The sequence below is a fragment of the Biomphalaria glabrata genome, chromosome 7, assembly GCF_947242115.1.
Source record: "Biomphalaria glabrata chromosome 7, xgBioGlab47.1, whole genome shotgun sequence".
Classification (NCBI taxonomy): Eukaryota; Metazoa; Mollusca; class Gastropoda; family Planorbidae; genus Biomphalaria; species Biomphalaria glabrata.
The window spans coordinates 32,455,776-32,470,784 of NC_074717.1; the positions used below are offsets into that span (position 1 = coordinate 32,455,776).

At 33.6% G+C, this 15,009-nt stretch overlaps 2 protein-coding genes across 4 annotated transcripts in view; one reads left to right on the top strand and one right to left on the bottom strand.

The window, feature by feature from the left end:
* Nucleotides 1–567, top strand: part of LOC106069463 (lactase/phlorizin hydrolase-like) — a 32,415-nt gene extending 31,848 nt beyond the window's left edge. For both annotated transcript variants that reach the window (XM_056035337.1, XM_056035338.1), the window contains exon 38: nucleotides 198–567. In XM_056035337.1, the coding sequence (XP_055891312.1) occupies nucleotides 198–400 (203 nt within the window). In that variant the 3' untranslated portion in view covers nucleotides 401–567. The remainder of the gene's footprint in view (nucleotides 1–197) is intronic.
* A 2,634-nt stretch (nucleotides 568–3,201) lies between these two features.
* Nucleotides 3,202–15,009, bottom strand: part of LOC106069349 (lactase/phlorizin hydrolase-like) — a 37,616-nt gene continuing 25,808 nt past the window's right edge. For both annotated transcript variants that reach the window (XM_056035339.1, XM_056035340.1), the window contains 13 exons: nucleotides 14,459–14,642; nucleotides 13,659–13,901; nucleotides 13,010–13,133; nucleotides 12,106–12,290; nucleotides 11,211–11,385; nucleotides 10,503–10,657; nucleotides 9,513–9,625; nucleotides 9,253–9,426; nucleotides 9,021–9,104; nucleotides 7,879–8,035; nucleotides 6,368–6,580; nucleotides 4,627–4,878; nucleotides 3,202–3,527 (listed from right to left, as the gene is read on the bottom strand). In XM_056035339.1, coding sequence (XP_055891314.1) covers nucleotides 3,331–3,527; nucleotides 4,627–4,878; nucleotides 6,368–6,580; nucleotides 7,879–8,035; nucleotides 9,021–9,104; nucleotides 9,253–9,426; nucleotides 9,513–9,625; nucleotides 10,503–10,657; nucleotides 11,211–11,385; nucleotides 12,106–12,290; nucleotides 13,010–13,133; nucleotides 13,659–13,901; nucleotides 14,459–14,642 — 2,256 coding nt within the window. In that variant the 3' untranslated portion in view covers nucleotides 3,202–3,330. The remainder of the gene's footprint in view (nucleotides 3,528–4,626; nucleotides 4,879–6,367; nucleotides 6,581–7,878; nucleotides 8,036–9,020; nucleotides 9,105–9,252; nucleotides 9,427–9,512; nucleotides 9,626–10,502; nucleotides 10,658–11,210; nucleotides 11,386–12,105; nucleotides 12,291–13,009; nucleotides 13,134–13,658; nucleotides 13,902–14,458; nucleotides 14,643–15,009) is intronic.

The following is a 15,009-nucleotide window of genomic DNA, read 5'->3' on the forward strand; positions in this document are numbered from 1 at the left end:
TAGTGATAGAGTAGACAGTTGCTTTTATAGGTTCAAATCTTGAAAGCAGTTGACTCTAATGGTCAAAGAACTTAAGGGCTTTTTCGCCTCTACTTTTTAATTAATAATGTTATTATTTATGAAACCCAATCTGTTAAGTAAATCTGTGTGTGCTGATTGTCAATGCGGCCAGTTGTATATAAGTTTTCTGTTTTCAGCTGTACGTATTGATGGAAGTGATGTCAGAGCATACACATATCGTTCCTTAAAAGACAGCTATGAATGGTCATCAGGTTATAAAATACGATTTGGCTTGTATGGAGTTAATTTTGATGACCCAAGTCAAGCAAGAACACTAAGAAATTCAGCGCAAACCTTTACCAAGATTGTTGAAAATCGTGGCATTCTTAGAGGCAATTGAGTTTTTGAGTTTTAAAAGGAATATTCATTCAGTGTGAGAATAGAAGGATTAAGTTTTCTTTTTTTTTCAATTAAAAAATAAAAAATTGTATTTAAATTCTGATATTTCTTACTAATTTATGTATTGTTTATAATGAGGTCACAATAAAAAAGACTGTGTTTATAATATTTATTCTCTTCATGTTTTTTGTATGTGTTAATTTTGCGGGTTGCAAGGACTTTAAATGCCTGGGGTGAAAGTGGGGATAAACTCCCACCAGTCTAATTCATCTCCAGGAGAAAGGATAAACGGTGTACCACTGGTGCCTCAAAACCAATTAGTTTCATGTTGATGGGACATGTCAGCCTTAATAATGCAACCCATTTAGGAAAAAAAAAACTCCAAAGCTCCACTTTGTGGCTCTATTCCCCCATGTGGGTATCGAGGTCTTGGAAGTGACTAAGTATAATATAACCCAGCTGCCTTTTCCACTTGCATTTCATTAAAGCAAATAATGCATTTCATTAAAGCGAATAATGCTTGAAACTCTCCACTGCCCACGTGCTTTTTGAAAGAGGTCTGGATTGCACAATGCCAGGCAGGGGTCTGTGTTTTAATAATGATCTAGTATTGGATGTTAACCCTTCATGAGGGTTTTTGGAACTGGTGAAAGTGATAGTGTGAAGCAACCTGGATCCAGGATGTGGCCATTCTACAGAGCATACCTTCTTTTCTTTAGCATAGGATCAACATACATGGTGAAAACTTCCTTAAAATGTGGGGATTATATAAAAGCTTGAGAAAACATCCAGCCAACACTAAGTTGCCAGGAATCCCATATAACCATCCCACTGTAGACACTGCACCCAACCTTAAGAAGCTTAAATTTTATCCTTTTTTTGTCCATTTTAATCCACCTTGGGCAAACCCTACTACCACTACAGCCCAACATAACCAGCACTCTGTATGTATAGTAGTGTTGAACTACTGAAATATGCAGACTTTTAAGAGCCTACAGCTCAGCAGCATAAAAGCTGGCTAGAAGAAGACTATGGTTTCACCCAACAATCCTTGCACAAGTTGTAGGAAATAGAAAACATTCAACTGAAATATAATGATTGATACATTTGAACAATTATCCTGTAAATCCAAAAGTTTTTTATGGTGCGGGTCTAAAAAATGTGTGAGTGGCCTGCTTTCCATGAATTAGCATAATCCTATCAAGTACATGAATATTATCTAGCTTCATGCTATCTGATAGATAGGTTGGCTATCTAAGCCCACTTATTGAAGGTAGTGGAAGACCATTTCTGAACCTTCTACAACTTCACATCCTCAGTCTAAGTTGTTTTTCAATCTGAACAAAAAAATTGGTGGCCTAATTTTAGATTCCTCCAGTTCTTCATCTTCCTCATTTTCTTCAGTGTTGGACAATAGCTCACAAAAGGGGTAAAACCACTCGTGATTTTTTTTTATGCCACAAGTAGATCTCAAGATGAAAATGTGCAACAGTAAATCTGATTTCACAGTGTCCTGTATCATGCTTAAACTAGGTGCAAATAAATACTTTTGGTCTTCTTTTTTTTTTTTAAAGTTTCTTTTTTTTAAATGATGTATGCAATTCTTTTCTCATACACAAATTTTAAAACAAAATTTATGTCTGATATTGTTTACACAGTGTACAGTAATGAAATGAGACACACAGGGTCAGCCTACTAATTGATGTGAAAAACTCCCCTTTTACAAAGCTTATATCAACTCAACTCTGTTTGTCTGGTAAAATTATGTACACATTATTTCTCCAACACCTAATCTCTGATCAAGAATCAATAAAAAAAATTAACCAATTAGTTAATTAACTATTGGTAATTAATTATTTGTACCTGACTGATGTGGTAGCATAAGCTGAAAAAGTTCCTTTTATAGATCACACTTTAAAGTAAGATTTAATGAAACAATACATAAGTACACAAACTTCTATTTTCATACACACCTCATTAACAGATTGGTTAGAATGTTAGCTTGAGAAGGCTTGAGCCATGAGTTTGATTTAAGTTTTTTCCTTTTGTTTTTTATAAATGCTTTTAAAAAAACGATGACTGTAAAATCAACCCAGATCTCTCTTTCTTTCTTTCTCCTCTCCCCTTCCCCCCATTTTCTCTTCTGGCCAGGTAAGTGATAGGATCATAGTATAATGAGAAAGCTAAAAGCATGAAATAGCGCTAAACAAAAAAAAATTGGTCAAAATATTTCCGAAGCACACAGATTTATTTATGTGGGTCTAGATCTATTACAAACTTAATTACATCATCATCTTTCCTTTGCGTTCCTCCTGAAACAGTTAAAAACACGCCACTCTCCATAGTCACTTGCTATTTTTTTAAATGGCTTCCCAGCTCTTTCATGTCCTCTCAGCTTCCTCTAGTACACTACATCACGTTTTTTTTGGCCTTCCTCTACATCTTGTACCATGAGGGTTCCACTCTAAGACCTGTCTATCTCTGTTGGTGAACTTAACTACATGAATGATCAAAACTAATCAATACAACTTCCACTTCGTATAAGCTTTTTTTAAAAAAAAGTTTCTTTTTTAGTTTGTTTTTTTTTAATTTTTCTATATTTTTTAAATTTTGAAATGCTAACCTAATCTTCAAAGTACTGATTACATTAGTGACTCGTAGACTAAGTGTTAATATTTTTCAATATATCTGTTGCTTAATATTTTAATATTTCATATTAGTTTGATAAAACTAAAAAAAAATTATGCAAATAAAAAAAAATGTATCTAATATTTGATATAATAATGTGCAAAAAAATTTTTATTTTTTAAATGCATTTTATTGTCTCATTAACAGAAAACAACATGAAACATTTTTAGTTACAAAACAACTTGTCCACACTTATCACTTATGTAGTGTAGGCAGAGTGTCTATGGTATAAACAAAATGGCATCACTTTAAAATGCCATGGTTTTCTGAGATTTCCCTAAAAGTTTTAGATGAATCTCTAAATGTCCTCAAATGACTGGGATCAGTGAAGTCCACCTTGACCAATCCATACTTGAGTGAATAAAGTGAATTAAATTCAAAAGAATCAGTTAAAGATCTGTAGGTGTAGCCTTTCACATTGATACCATCAAGAGTGACTGCTGAAAATAGCATATAAATATTTTGTTAAAAATCTTTCTTCACTAACTTTTATCATGACAAGTATTTGGATTAAGATAGCAATGATATTTACAAAAGCTTGGTGGTGCGGTGGCTGAGCTTGGCTTCCAAACCTGGGATCTCTGGGTTCAAATTTGGTGTTGACTTGGATTTTGAATTTTGGGATTTTTTAGGATGCCCCTGAGTCCAACCAACTCTAATAGGTACCTCATCTAAGGGAAAGTAAAGGTGGTTGGTTGTTGTGCTGGCCACATGACACCCTGCTATTTAACTTTTGGCCAAAGACACATGACCTTAACATCATCTGCCCTATAGATTGCAATGTCTGAAAGGGGAACTTTATATAAGCTCCCTCTGTTTGTCTGGTAAAATTTAGAGCTTATTATTTCTCCCACACCCATTCTCGGATCAAGTTGAAAATGTACACATTTATTGTACCTAACAAAACATGAATCAATTAAAACATTAACCAATTAGTCAATTGATTAAGGGTAATTGTCTTGCTTGATATCAAAAAAGGGAAACAATGCCTACATTATTTATAGTTGTAAATGTGGAGTTCTCTTTCTTGGAGAAGCTCTTTTTTTTTTTTAAAGTAGGTTTTATCTTTCGCTTGCTTCTGTTTTACTTGTGATTATAAAATTGTGCATACTCCACAAACACTATCTTGTTGAAGTAAAGTTGTAGCTCCAATTTAAATTACCTTAATGCAAAAGTATATTCAAATTCATATTGGATTAAAACTATTTTAGTAATATCACATGTATCACCAATAAGGAGGATCACAATGGCAATTAGGCCCCACCATGACCTACTGACCACTTTCAAAAAATGCAGATTAGAACCCTTATCACAAGGTCCACAGGTCTCACAAAGGTCTTCCATCAGGGAACAGTACCCAGTACCAGGAAAAAGAAGAGGAGGCAGATAGAGAAATAAATGGGAATACATTAAAGAATAGACAGGCCTATCAATGAAAGAGATTCTATTTAAGACAAAAGACAGAAATGTGTGGTGACCCAATGGTTCAACAGACTAATGTCTGATAGGTGAAAGTGAAGCCCCATTATAAAATATTACCTTTTAGAATTTCATCCACATGTTGAATTAAAAAACTGGATCTCAAGCTGTCTGACTCATTGTCTGAAGTCTCTCCAAAACCATTTCCAGTTATCATTATGGGGATGTTGCCATAGCGCCCTTGTACAAGATCCAGAAGTCTGCGTAGACCTTTGGGATTTACTCCAGACAAGTTAGGATATAATTGTCCATATCCATCTCTTCCAACTTCCATAGTGCCATAGTATTCCAGACCAAAGAAGTCAGCACTACCTGATTCCAACATCACATTCAATACATAAAGACTATATATGCTGAATCAACATTACATTAATGAGTGCTCACTGAACAGCCAATAATAACTTCTCACACAGCTCACACAATAGAAAAAAAGAAAAGGCAACTTCAATTTAAGAGGACAATAATACTCATGTTTAACTTGTAACTAAATAATTTTAAGGCCTTGCTTTCAGTATCAAAGGTGTTATGGCTCAAATACACATTTGGCAGAAGGCAGATTAACAAAGTAGGTCAAAAAGAAAAAAAAAGCCTATAGATGACCAGCAAATTTTCAAGTTTGGACCATGACCTGTTGTTTTGTAAGCAGGTCCAACAGGTCAAAAAGAAAAATATCCAAAAAAAAGAAGATTGGAAAGTTAGTGCAGTTTGTGGAAACATCTTTTAGAATAACTATCAAAGAATGACATATAGACAGATCTAGTTGGTTGGTTGGTCAGTTCAAATCAGTTTAAACAGTCAACCAAGTACTATAAATTTTCAGGTATTTATTTTCTTATTTATAATATTAATTACTTTTGAGTTCAAATTCATATTTCAACATTTGGATTTATATTTTTATTCTGTGGGTTGAGTTTGAAAGATTAAACTTCAATTTAGTTAAAAGCTGGGTCTTTCAGTGAATGATTTACAGAATCCTTGTGTGTATAAAGGAGAATAGTAATACAAATACAAGAACACATCAACTCCAATAAACAACACCATAAAATTGTAAGAGACACTGCAAAATTTAATTGCAGCATTGACGTGACCATTTTTTTTTTAAAAGTCTCATCTACAAGATAATACAAGATCTGCTCATTATTATACATGTGAGTTAGGACAATTTAAAATAAATGGCTTGACATTTTATTATGCCAGTAGTCACTAAAAGATGCATTAGTCAAATTCTTACTTGATTTGTCCAGTTAGAGTCAAGGGTCTTTAGGACAACTGACCAAAAGGAAGGATTTTACCCAGAGGCTAGAAATGAGAATTGGCTTTTCACCAACAACTCTGCCTAAAAGTACTGATTTAAGAAGATGATCATTTAGTTAATTCATATACTGTGGGGTCATGACTCCTTCAGCCACCCCCAGTACCACTCTGTCTTCCTTCACTATATGGCCACTGACACACCAGTGTGCAGCCCCCATAAGGAACAGCATAGCAGATAGAACAGGGTTAGCAAGCCTTTCTTTCACTCTCAACACATGCAAGTTTAGCTAGAATGAGCTACAGAAGCACACTGGAGGTTACATGCTCTTTTCCCTGTTTATCTCTCTGTATAGATATAGATGTATAGGATGTTCTCATGATAAGAACTTGATCAGAGTTGTTTCACACCTACATCTAGTTGATGAATAAGGAGCTTGACTCCAGCAAATTTTCCTTGTAGTTAGTAGTTGGAGCAGAAAGATGTCATTTCTGTCTAGCTAGATTGAATAGCTATAGTTTATATGAAAAGGTAAAATTAAAAAGTCACCTTTAATCAGCTGTCTCTCAGACTCTGACAACTGCTTCAAGTTAGAGCCAGCAACTTGTTTCACTTCTGATGAAAAATCTCCATCCAAGTAAATTGGATCAGCAAATAGGCCAAAGCTGTAATCTATAAGGGTATAAGCTTCAGCTGCATGACTGGGGTCATTTGGGTTGATTGGTTGACCAATGGCTGGTTGTAAAGAAATTCCAAGTTGACCTGAACATAGAAACAAATTATAAAATTAAAACTGAGCCTTTGTAAAAAAAACAAATTTACTAATTTTACGTTTATAGAAAATTAAGCAATTAGGAAAATAATGAAATAAATTTATTTTTTATGTTCCGTTTAATAAAAAAAATAATCTAAGAATTGATAATAAATAAAAATGTTATATTAGTAAAGTGGTGCCTTTTCTGATCACTTCTCAATAGAAAATGGCGTGAAGCAGGGCTGTGTACTTACTCCTACTCTATTCGCTATCTTCTTTGGCATAATGCTGGGTCAAATGAGGCAGATATTGCATGAAGGCATCTACATCCGGTTTCATTCTGACAGCAATGTGTTCAATCTCCGGCATCTACTATCCCATACAAGAACAAAGGAGATGGTCATTACGGAGCTTCTCTATGCTGATGATTGCACCCTGCTAGCTCACAATGAACATGGCCTCCAGAACGTGGTAAACGAATTAGCATATGCTGCTGCCTCTTTCGTTCTATCTATAAACCTCGGGAAAACAGAAGTCATGTTCCAGAAGTAACCCAATGAAACATACTCAGCCCCAAGGAGCACAGTAAATGGACAGCCCCTTAACGTTGTAGACCACCCTAACCCTAACCAAAAGAAAATCTGCTGCCGAGGACAAACGCAGTCGATGATAATCTAAATCGACCACCAGGGGACAATTGTTATGCTTGCCCTGGATGTGGCAAAATATGTAGGTCACAGCTTGGGCTGCGCAGCCACTGGAATTACTGTATTCCTCACTAATCTTCGGACTCAAAGACAAGCCTTATTATTATTATATTAGTAAAGACCCAACACAGACCTAGCAATCTATGGGGACAGATGAAGTAAAGCTCTTCTATTTTTCAAAGGCAGATGGTTAATGATGGTGTCATGTAGCCAGCACATCAACCAATCACCTTAACTTCCCCAAGGTATGTAAGTTATCCATTGGAGATGGGTGGACTCAAAGGCATTCTAAAAATCCCAAAATTCATAATCCTGGTCTTCTCTGAGATACGAATCAGAGGTCTCTCAGCTTTGGAGCCAAGCTATGTCCCTCATGGTCAACTGTGATTAGCATCAGGCCTACCCCAAACTCTGATGGTCAACTGTGATACCATCAAGCCTCCACTCAAACTTTGTTGGTCAACTGTGACACCATCTGGCCAACACTCAAGCTCTGATGATCAACTGTGACACCATCTGGCCTACACTCAAACTCTGAGGGATAACTGTGACACCATTTGGCCCCTAGTAACAATAGAGAAGTAATTTTTGAAAGGTACCTTCTTGAGCTGCCTTGTAGTTTGATGAGTAGAGTTGGTAGACTCTAGCATGTGCCAATAAAATGTTACTGTATACCTTATACACTTGTGCCTTGCTGAATAAGGACATGACATATGGGGTGTATTCAGGAAGAGAGAAGGTCACCCAATATTTCACCTTAAAAAGCAAACAATAGGATAGTCTATTTCATCATTCAAGTTCTATGCATATTGCATAAAATGTTAAATAAATTTATTAAATGTATACTACATTTTTTAATGAATGCAATAGCAATCTTTATCCTAACAAAGTCTGTTCAGTAGGATCTTTTAATGACTACTGTGTCAAAAAAATATTGTGTGATTTGTACATTGAATATGTAGGCTGTTTAATCTTCTTATAAAAATCATTAGTAAGCTTCACTGCACCAACATAATATTGAACAAGAGCACAATGATGGCTGCCTGGTCATGTGGTTTGTGCGCTGGACTGTTGTTCGGATTTATCGATGGTCCAGGGTTCAAATCCTGCCCGCTCCCATCCCCTGTTGTCCTGCGGGAGGTTTGGACTAGGAAGTAAACTATCTTCAACTCTGAAGGAACATCCGAAACATGTAAAACATTTTACAATAAATATTTTTTTCCCATTAAAAAAAATATCAGTTTTTTAAACTATTAATTTTTTTTTTTATTTCTTTTAAGTTTTTGAATTTAATATGTTAAGAAAATTTGAAGACATTTGTGTCATTCTATCTAGAGTGTCATTTTTACCATAACATAAGCAAAATGACAAAATCCATCATTTTAATACGTCCCCCAGGAGAAGTAATTTCTTTTTTACTTTACTTTACCAGGAGATATATTCACACTTACAGAGTTTAGAAATAGTCTCTATAAACCAGCGGGTATGTGCTTCAGACTGAAGTAACAATGGTCCATAGTTTGGGCTAGTATGTAATAATTTCAATTTCTGAAGTAACAAACCAAACACTCCTAAACAAAATAGTAATAAAAACTTGATTCACAATATATTGTTTACAGATGCCAAACTCTTTATTTACAGTACTCAATATTTGATAATGTCATACTTTTGTTGTAACTGACTCTACTAGTTGTTGAATTCATTATCTCAAACCATTTATATTTAAAAAAAAACAACTAACCTTACTTCCAAAGTAATCAAAACATGTTTTGGCTAAGAAAATAAACTCATCAACCATAGTGTCATTCAGCCAACCATTAGTGTTCTGAAATGAAGAGAAGACAAATATAGAAATGACCTAAAAAAAAATGAACAGCATATGATTTTACAAAAATGTTTATATTAAAAATATGAATATTTAAAATTTAGATATTCAGTTAATTAAGTTTGATAAAAGTTTTTTTTGTTCTTACATGCAAAGCACTTGGATAATCCCACTGATTGATTGCCACTATTGGTACTATCCCAGCATCCAGCAGTTGGTCTATGAGAGTCAAGTAGTAATTGACACCAGTTGGGCTTACACCTGCAGACTTGCCATCAGGAAGCAGACGTGACCAGGTAATGGTAAAGTAGTAATGCTCTGCCTTCAATATAACAATATTAAATTAATAAAATGTATAAATGTTTGTTAAAAAAATTTTTTTAGAAAAAGTTGCTTTGTTTTCCTTACTTTGATATTAGAGAGAGCAGAGATATCCTGAGCAAATTCACTCCCTACATCTATCAGACTGTGCGTGACATGGGATACATTTGCTAGTAAGCTCCATGTACTTAAAGTTTTGCCTAAGAAAAAGAAAACTTTTGAATACAACAAAGTTATGTATAATTTCCCTAAACCTAACAGAGCATAATAAGGCAAACTAAAGAATAATTAACACATAAATCAATCTTAGTAGTCTTTGAACTTTGAACTCAATCACAAAATTCATTTTTAGTCTTTAATAAGATTTTTTTAGAATCCACATTGAATTTTGACTCTTTCTTAGAATGTACATTCATGCTGGACAATTAGACTTGTTTACATATGGACTGGTCAAGGTCTTAGATTAAAAGTTATCTAGTAATCTTAAACAAATATTTTTTTCTTTGACCTATATTAGAAAATTGCTTTCTAACCCAAGTGAACAGTCAAGCCTAAAATCCACAAAAATATCTCTTTCTCTCTCTCTATTGGTCTCTAAGATGTCTACATGGAGAGCTTTATCATAATATTGAACAAGGGTGTTGACTACCTTTCTATACTATATATATATATGTCTGAGCCAGACAGGAAAACCAGTGACTTGGCAGAATTTAAGTCATTGGTTAACATGCATGACTAGATGCATGATGCGTAAGACGTAATCATCTTCTTTTTTGAAGTAACGTCTGTATTATATTAGATAAGATAAGCACAAAGAAACTGAATTTCCCATTCTACATGCTTCACTCAGGCTATAACAGTGTTATTGTTTTGACAATTAGATCTTTTGATAACCATTAAGGAGTTGTCAGAGAATGCTAAAAAAAATATTTTACACTCTTAAATAAAATCAAAGCAACAGGGATTGTCACCTATGTTCTGACACTTGGCTAACAGAATAGATTCCTTAAAAAAAAACACCTATTCTTAGCATTCAATAATTTAGCTGCAAACATAAATCAATAAATCAAATCGTACCTTCACTTGAAACTATACTCTGAACATCAACACCAACTGATGAAACACCAAATGAAAATTCATCTGGAAACTGACCATAGTAAAATGAATCCTCATACTTGAGACCTTCTCTGACTTTTGGGTCTGTAGCACTACCTTGAATAAAGCCGTTGGACCTAAGAAAAACATATTACAAAAAACATTTAAATCTATAAAGAATTGGAGATTTTCAGACACGGAGGCAAATCCATAAAAAGTTAGCTTATTGGTGTTTCTGTTGTACAAATAAGTATTGTTAAGCCAGTATTTTAATCAAACAACTAATAATTTATGTGCACTTTTTAACACTGTAGAATTTAATTTCTATGCTCTTTTGTTTGTAGCACATAGTAATATTTCTTATACAGTTGGCAACAGTGATTTTGCCATATAGCGTCCTTGACATTGTTTATTTTGTCTGTTTATTTCAAAATCTCTCCCAGTCTTCCTCTTTTTATTTTTGTACATTTTTCTTTTGGTTATCTTATGTTACCACCATATTTCTTTATATCACTTTCTCTCTTTTTTTCTCTTACTTTATTTTATTGCTTAAAGAATGTAAACATGATCTTAAAAATCTAATCTAGCCTAAATGAAGGGCAAATAACTGATGAGCTGTTAGTGTGAAAATCCCCCCAATATTATCATGTGTGTAAAATTTAACTTTGATCTGAACAACAAAACGTTTACCTGAATAGCTCATACAGGTATCTGGCCGATGACTTGGGAGTTCTTGTCCTTGTAGGGTCACTGAAATTGACTTGGTAGCAGCCCATTTTGACAGAATAACCACTAGACCATTCAAAGTTGTCCATGAGAGACCACAACGTGTAGCCCTTGATGTTAATCTTATCCAGTTGAATAGCTTTTAGAAAATAACTGCATTTTAAGTTCATCAAGTAGCTTTGTAAGCCTATATGTCTATTTATTGACATTAGAAGCTTTTGCCTTTAGGAAATGGAACTTTGCTACAAATGTAGTATTGGTACAGATGGTGTTCTGGTAGCATAAATACCAATTTACAAGCAATACATTATCAAAGTAAAAGCTTTTTTTACAAAATAAATCTCACTCGTAGTAACAACCATATATCTTATTTACTCATACATGAGTAGATTTCAAAGGTACTTAGAAAAATAGTTAGATTAATTTATTAAATTTCCTTTCAAATTTGACAATAAATTAACAAGTAAAGTGAATAAAATAAATTCCATTTCAAAGGATTAGGGACAACTTGGGCTGAATGGGAAAAAAAACAAACATTTACTCTAGACAAACTAGGGGCTGCTAATGGCCTTGTGAAATTTGAAATAAATTTTCTGTACATCACAAGACTTGGGTGAAAGTAGATATAGTTATAAACAGATGTAACTAATTATAGCTGCAGTTACAGTTTTTATTTTCCTTTTCAATTCTCAACAACATCTTCATTGTTTAGTGATATAGTGTAATGATATCTATTTAAACTAAAACACATACAAACTTGGGATTTGGTCTAGTAAGCATTGAAATCAATACAGTAAAAAGGTGATATTGGTTAATTTTACATTAAAAATGTTTACACGTTTATTTGTCTGTCACTGACCTTTAAGTACATTATTTATATAATCTTGCAAGTAGAGTATTCTATGGTTGTCATTTAAGGTTCCATTGCCATCACCTGCCCCGTTCTCTGTGATGTATATTGTTACATTTCCATACTCTTTTCTCATCCAATTTAGAATCTTCCTCATACCAAGTGGATTAATGAAAGAATATGGCCAATAGGAACTAGATAATACATAAAAACAAAGTCAGAAATAAGCAAGTAATGAAAAAAAAAAAGTTCTATGCACTTTTTATAGCACAACTACTTTAGTACAATAAATATCACAAAAAGTGTTATCAAAGTCATATAGACTTTGAAAAATAAATGTTGGGTTCAAATGATAACATATTGATACTAAGAACAAAAGCTGGTTCAACAATCTTCTTGCAAATATTGCATTGAGTAACTTAATGAAGCTTATATTGTTTACATATTCAACTTACAAATGTGTAGCCTTATTACTCATTTGTAACAGTTTTTATAGACAATAGTTATGGCTTCTATTAATGTGTAACTTCTTCCAAAGATTCATATAAGATTTATGCAATGATTCCCCATGACTAAATAGGAACATGTACATTAGATATGTTTATTAAAATGCCTTTACTAAATTCAAATCACATCACTGACTTCCTTTTACTATCCTCAGTCATATAGGCTTTCACCTTGTATCTGCCACCACTCTACTTTTTTCCCTTGCTTAAAACCAACCAACAAGTATTGACATACTGCATTGTGCAAAATAGTTCATCATTAAAACTTAAATGTGTGGCTTTGTCTGAGACCCACATAGTTGTAAAACATTAACATTTAAAATGTTTTACACTAAACCTGTCTACTTTCAGTTTTTATTTATCTGTAGACAGAACAAAAAAAGTATAGTAAAATAAAAACATCCTACGTGCGCCATGAAGGATCTTTAGATTCTAAAACTTTCTGATCATTGAAATATCCAGGATCAGTCCCTTCTCCTTCATACACTACTGTACTTGTGTAATGGTTGATGCCCAAAAAATCAGCAGTACCTGGAGAAAAAATTAAAATTCACGGACAAAGGAATATAATCAATACATTATGCTTTCAACTTATTTTCCAGTTGTGACTGTATAATAATAATAAGGTTTGTCTTCAAGTCCAAAGATTAGTGAGGAATACAGTATTTCCCATGGCTGCACAGCCCCAGCTGTGACTGTATACTTAGATCAGAAATGTGTTATTAGTAATTGAATCACTGCTGGCAACCAACTATGCATCAGATTAGTGAAAAAAAACACTTAATGTGCTTAAAAATGTCCTGTCAAATAAAATTGGGCTAAAAAAAATGTGTGCAGGCAGTAAATGTTTTCAACGTCAACCTAGTTTGACTCAAAGAATAAATGGCTTTAGCATCTGTTAGCAGTGTTTGCCATTTTGCAAGAACTGCTTAACATATTTTACTTGTCCTAGTAACTAATTTTAATGAAAATGAGTTCCACTTAAATATTGAAATGAATTATTATAATTATAAAAAACATTTTTTTTTTAAATGTATATTTAGAAAGATATTTTACCTTTGATCCTTTGTTTTTGTTCAGAAGTAAATTCTGGGAGTCTAGATGTTTTTAAACCTTCCTCAAGACTAGCATTTAAAACATATTCTTTCATCACATCAGGATAGTCACCATTGATGAAGATAGGATGACCAAACCAGCCCATCCAGAACTGAAGGCGTCGCTCTGATGCCCTAATATCACTAGGGTTCACAGGGTCTCGGGGTTCAAACCAGTCACTGTTCAATGCTATGCCAACTTCACCTAAAGAGTTAACAAAGAGTTACTTCTTTAGGGGTGAATGACTGTATTTAAAAAATACAATAAACATACATAAATCTGCTGGAAGAGTTACTTATAAGTATGTTTATTGTATTTTCTTCACCTACAAAGGCATTAATCATAGTGTTTTAAATTTCCAAGATCATCACATATGAGAATGGTTGAGAGAAACATTTAGAATGGACAGGTCTAATCATAAGAAATCTTAAGAACCAAAGAAAGTAGAGAATAATTTCAGAACATGTCATTGAACTGTTTGGCTGACTATATAAGCATGTCAAGATAAAGATCAACAATTCTTATTACAAATCTGTGACTATAAGTATTTTTAAAGAGGTTAGCAAAGACTGCAAGCATCAGATACATAGAGATTTGCAGTGGCATATCAAAAAACTTTGAAATAATGTTTTGATTATGTAAACATCATAATCTATAAATTGTCTATAAACATCTAAGTCTCAAAGCTAATACTATTTCTTAACTCGCTCAAAACACTGGCCATGAATCATTCAAGGCAGAAAAATAATTAACTAATTTACCTTGTTGTGTGGCTTTAAATTTATCATAATACAAATGATATGCTTCAGCATGAGCTTTCAATACATTATGCCCTGCCCTGTAGGGCCCATTCTTCATGTCAGTTTGTCCTGGTGGATCATTTCCTCTACCATAACCAGCAATGGTGAAGACCCAGGGCTCATTGAATGTAATCCATTTTTTAACCTTCACAGTAGAGCCAAAACGTAAATGTGTACATTAGAATTGTGATGAAATCTATATACTAAATTCAAACTTTATCTATTGTGAAATATTGTCACTAAAAACATCAATGTTCTTCTGTTATAGACAGTATAGAGGGATTTCTTATAGTCTGATAGTTTTGCTGAGAAGGGCATGTATCTCTTATGGAGGACGAATGTATGCCAAAGGCAGTCTTTTTTGGTAGGCTGAAAGATGGTCAGCGTAACAAAGGTGCCCCACAAAAAAATCTCTAAAGAACAGCTTAGACAACAACTTCTTTTAATTAATTTCATCATCATCAAAATCCATTTGAGTGAGGGCTTGAGAGGCTCAAATCCTCTCTTGCAAA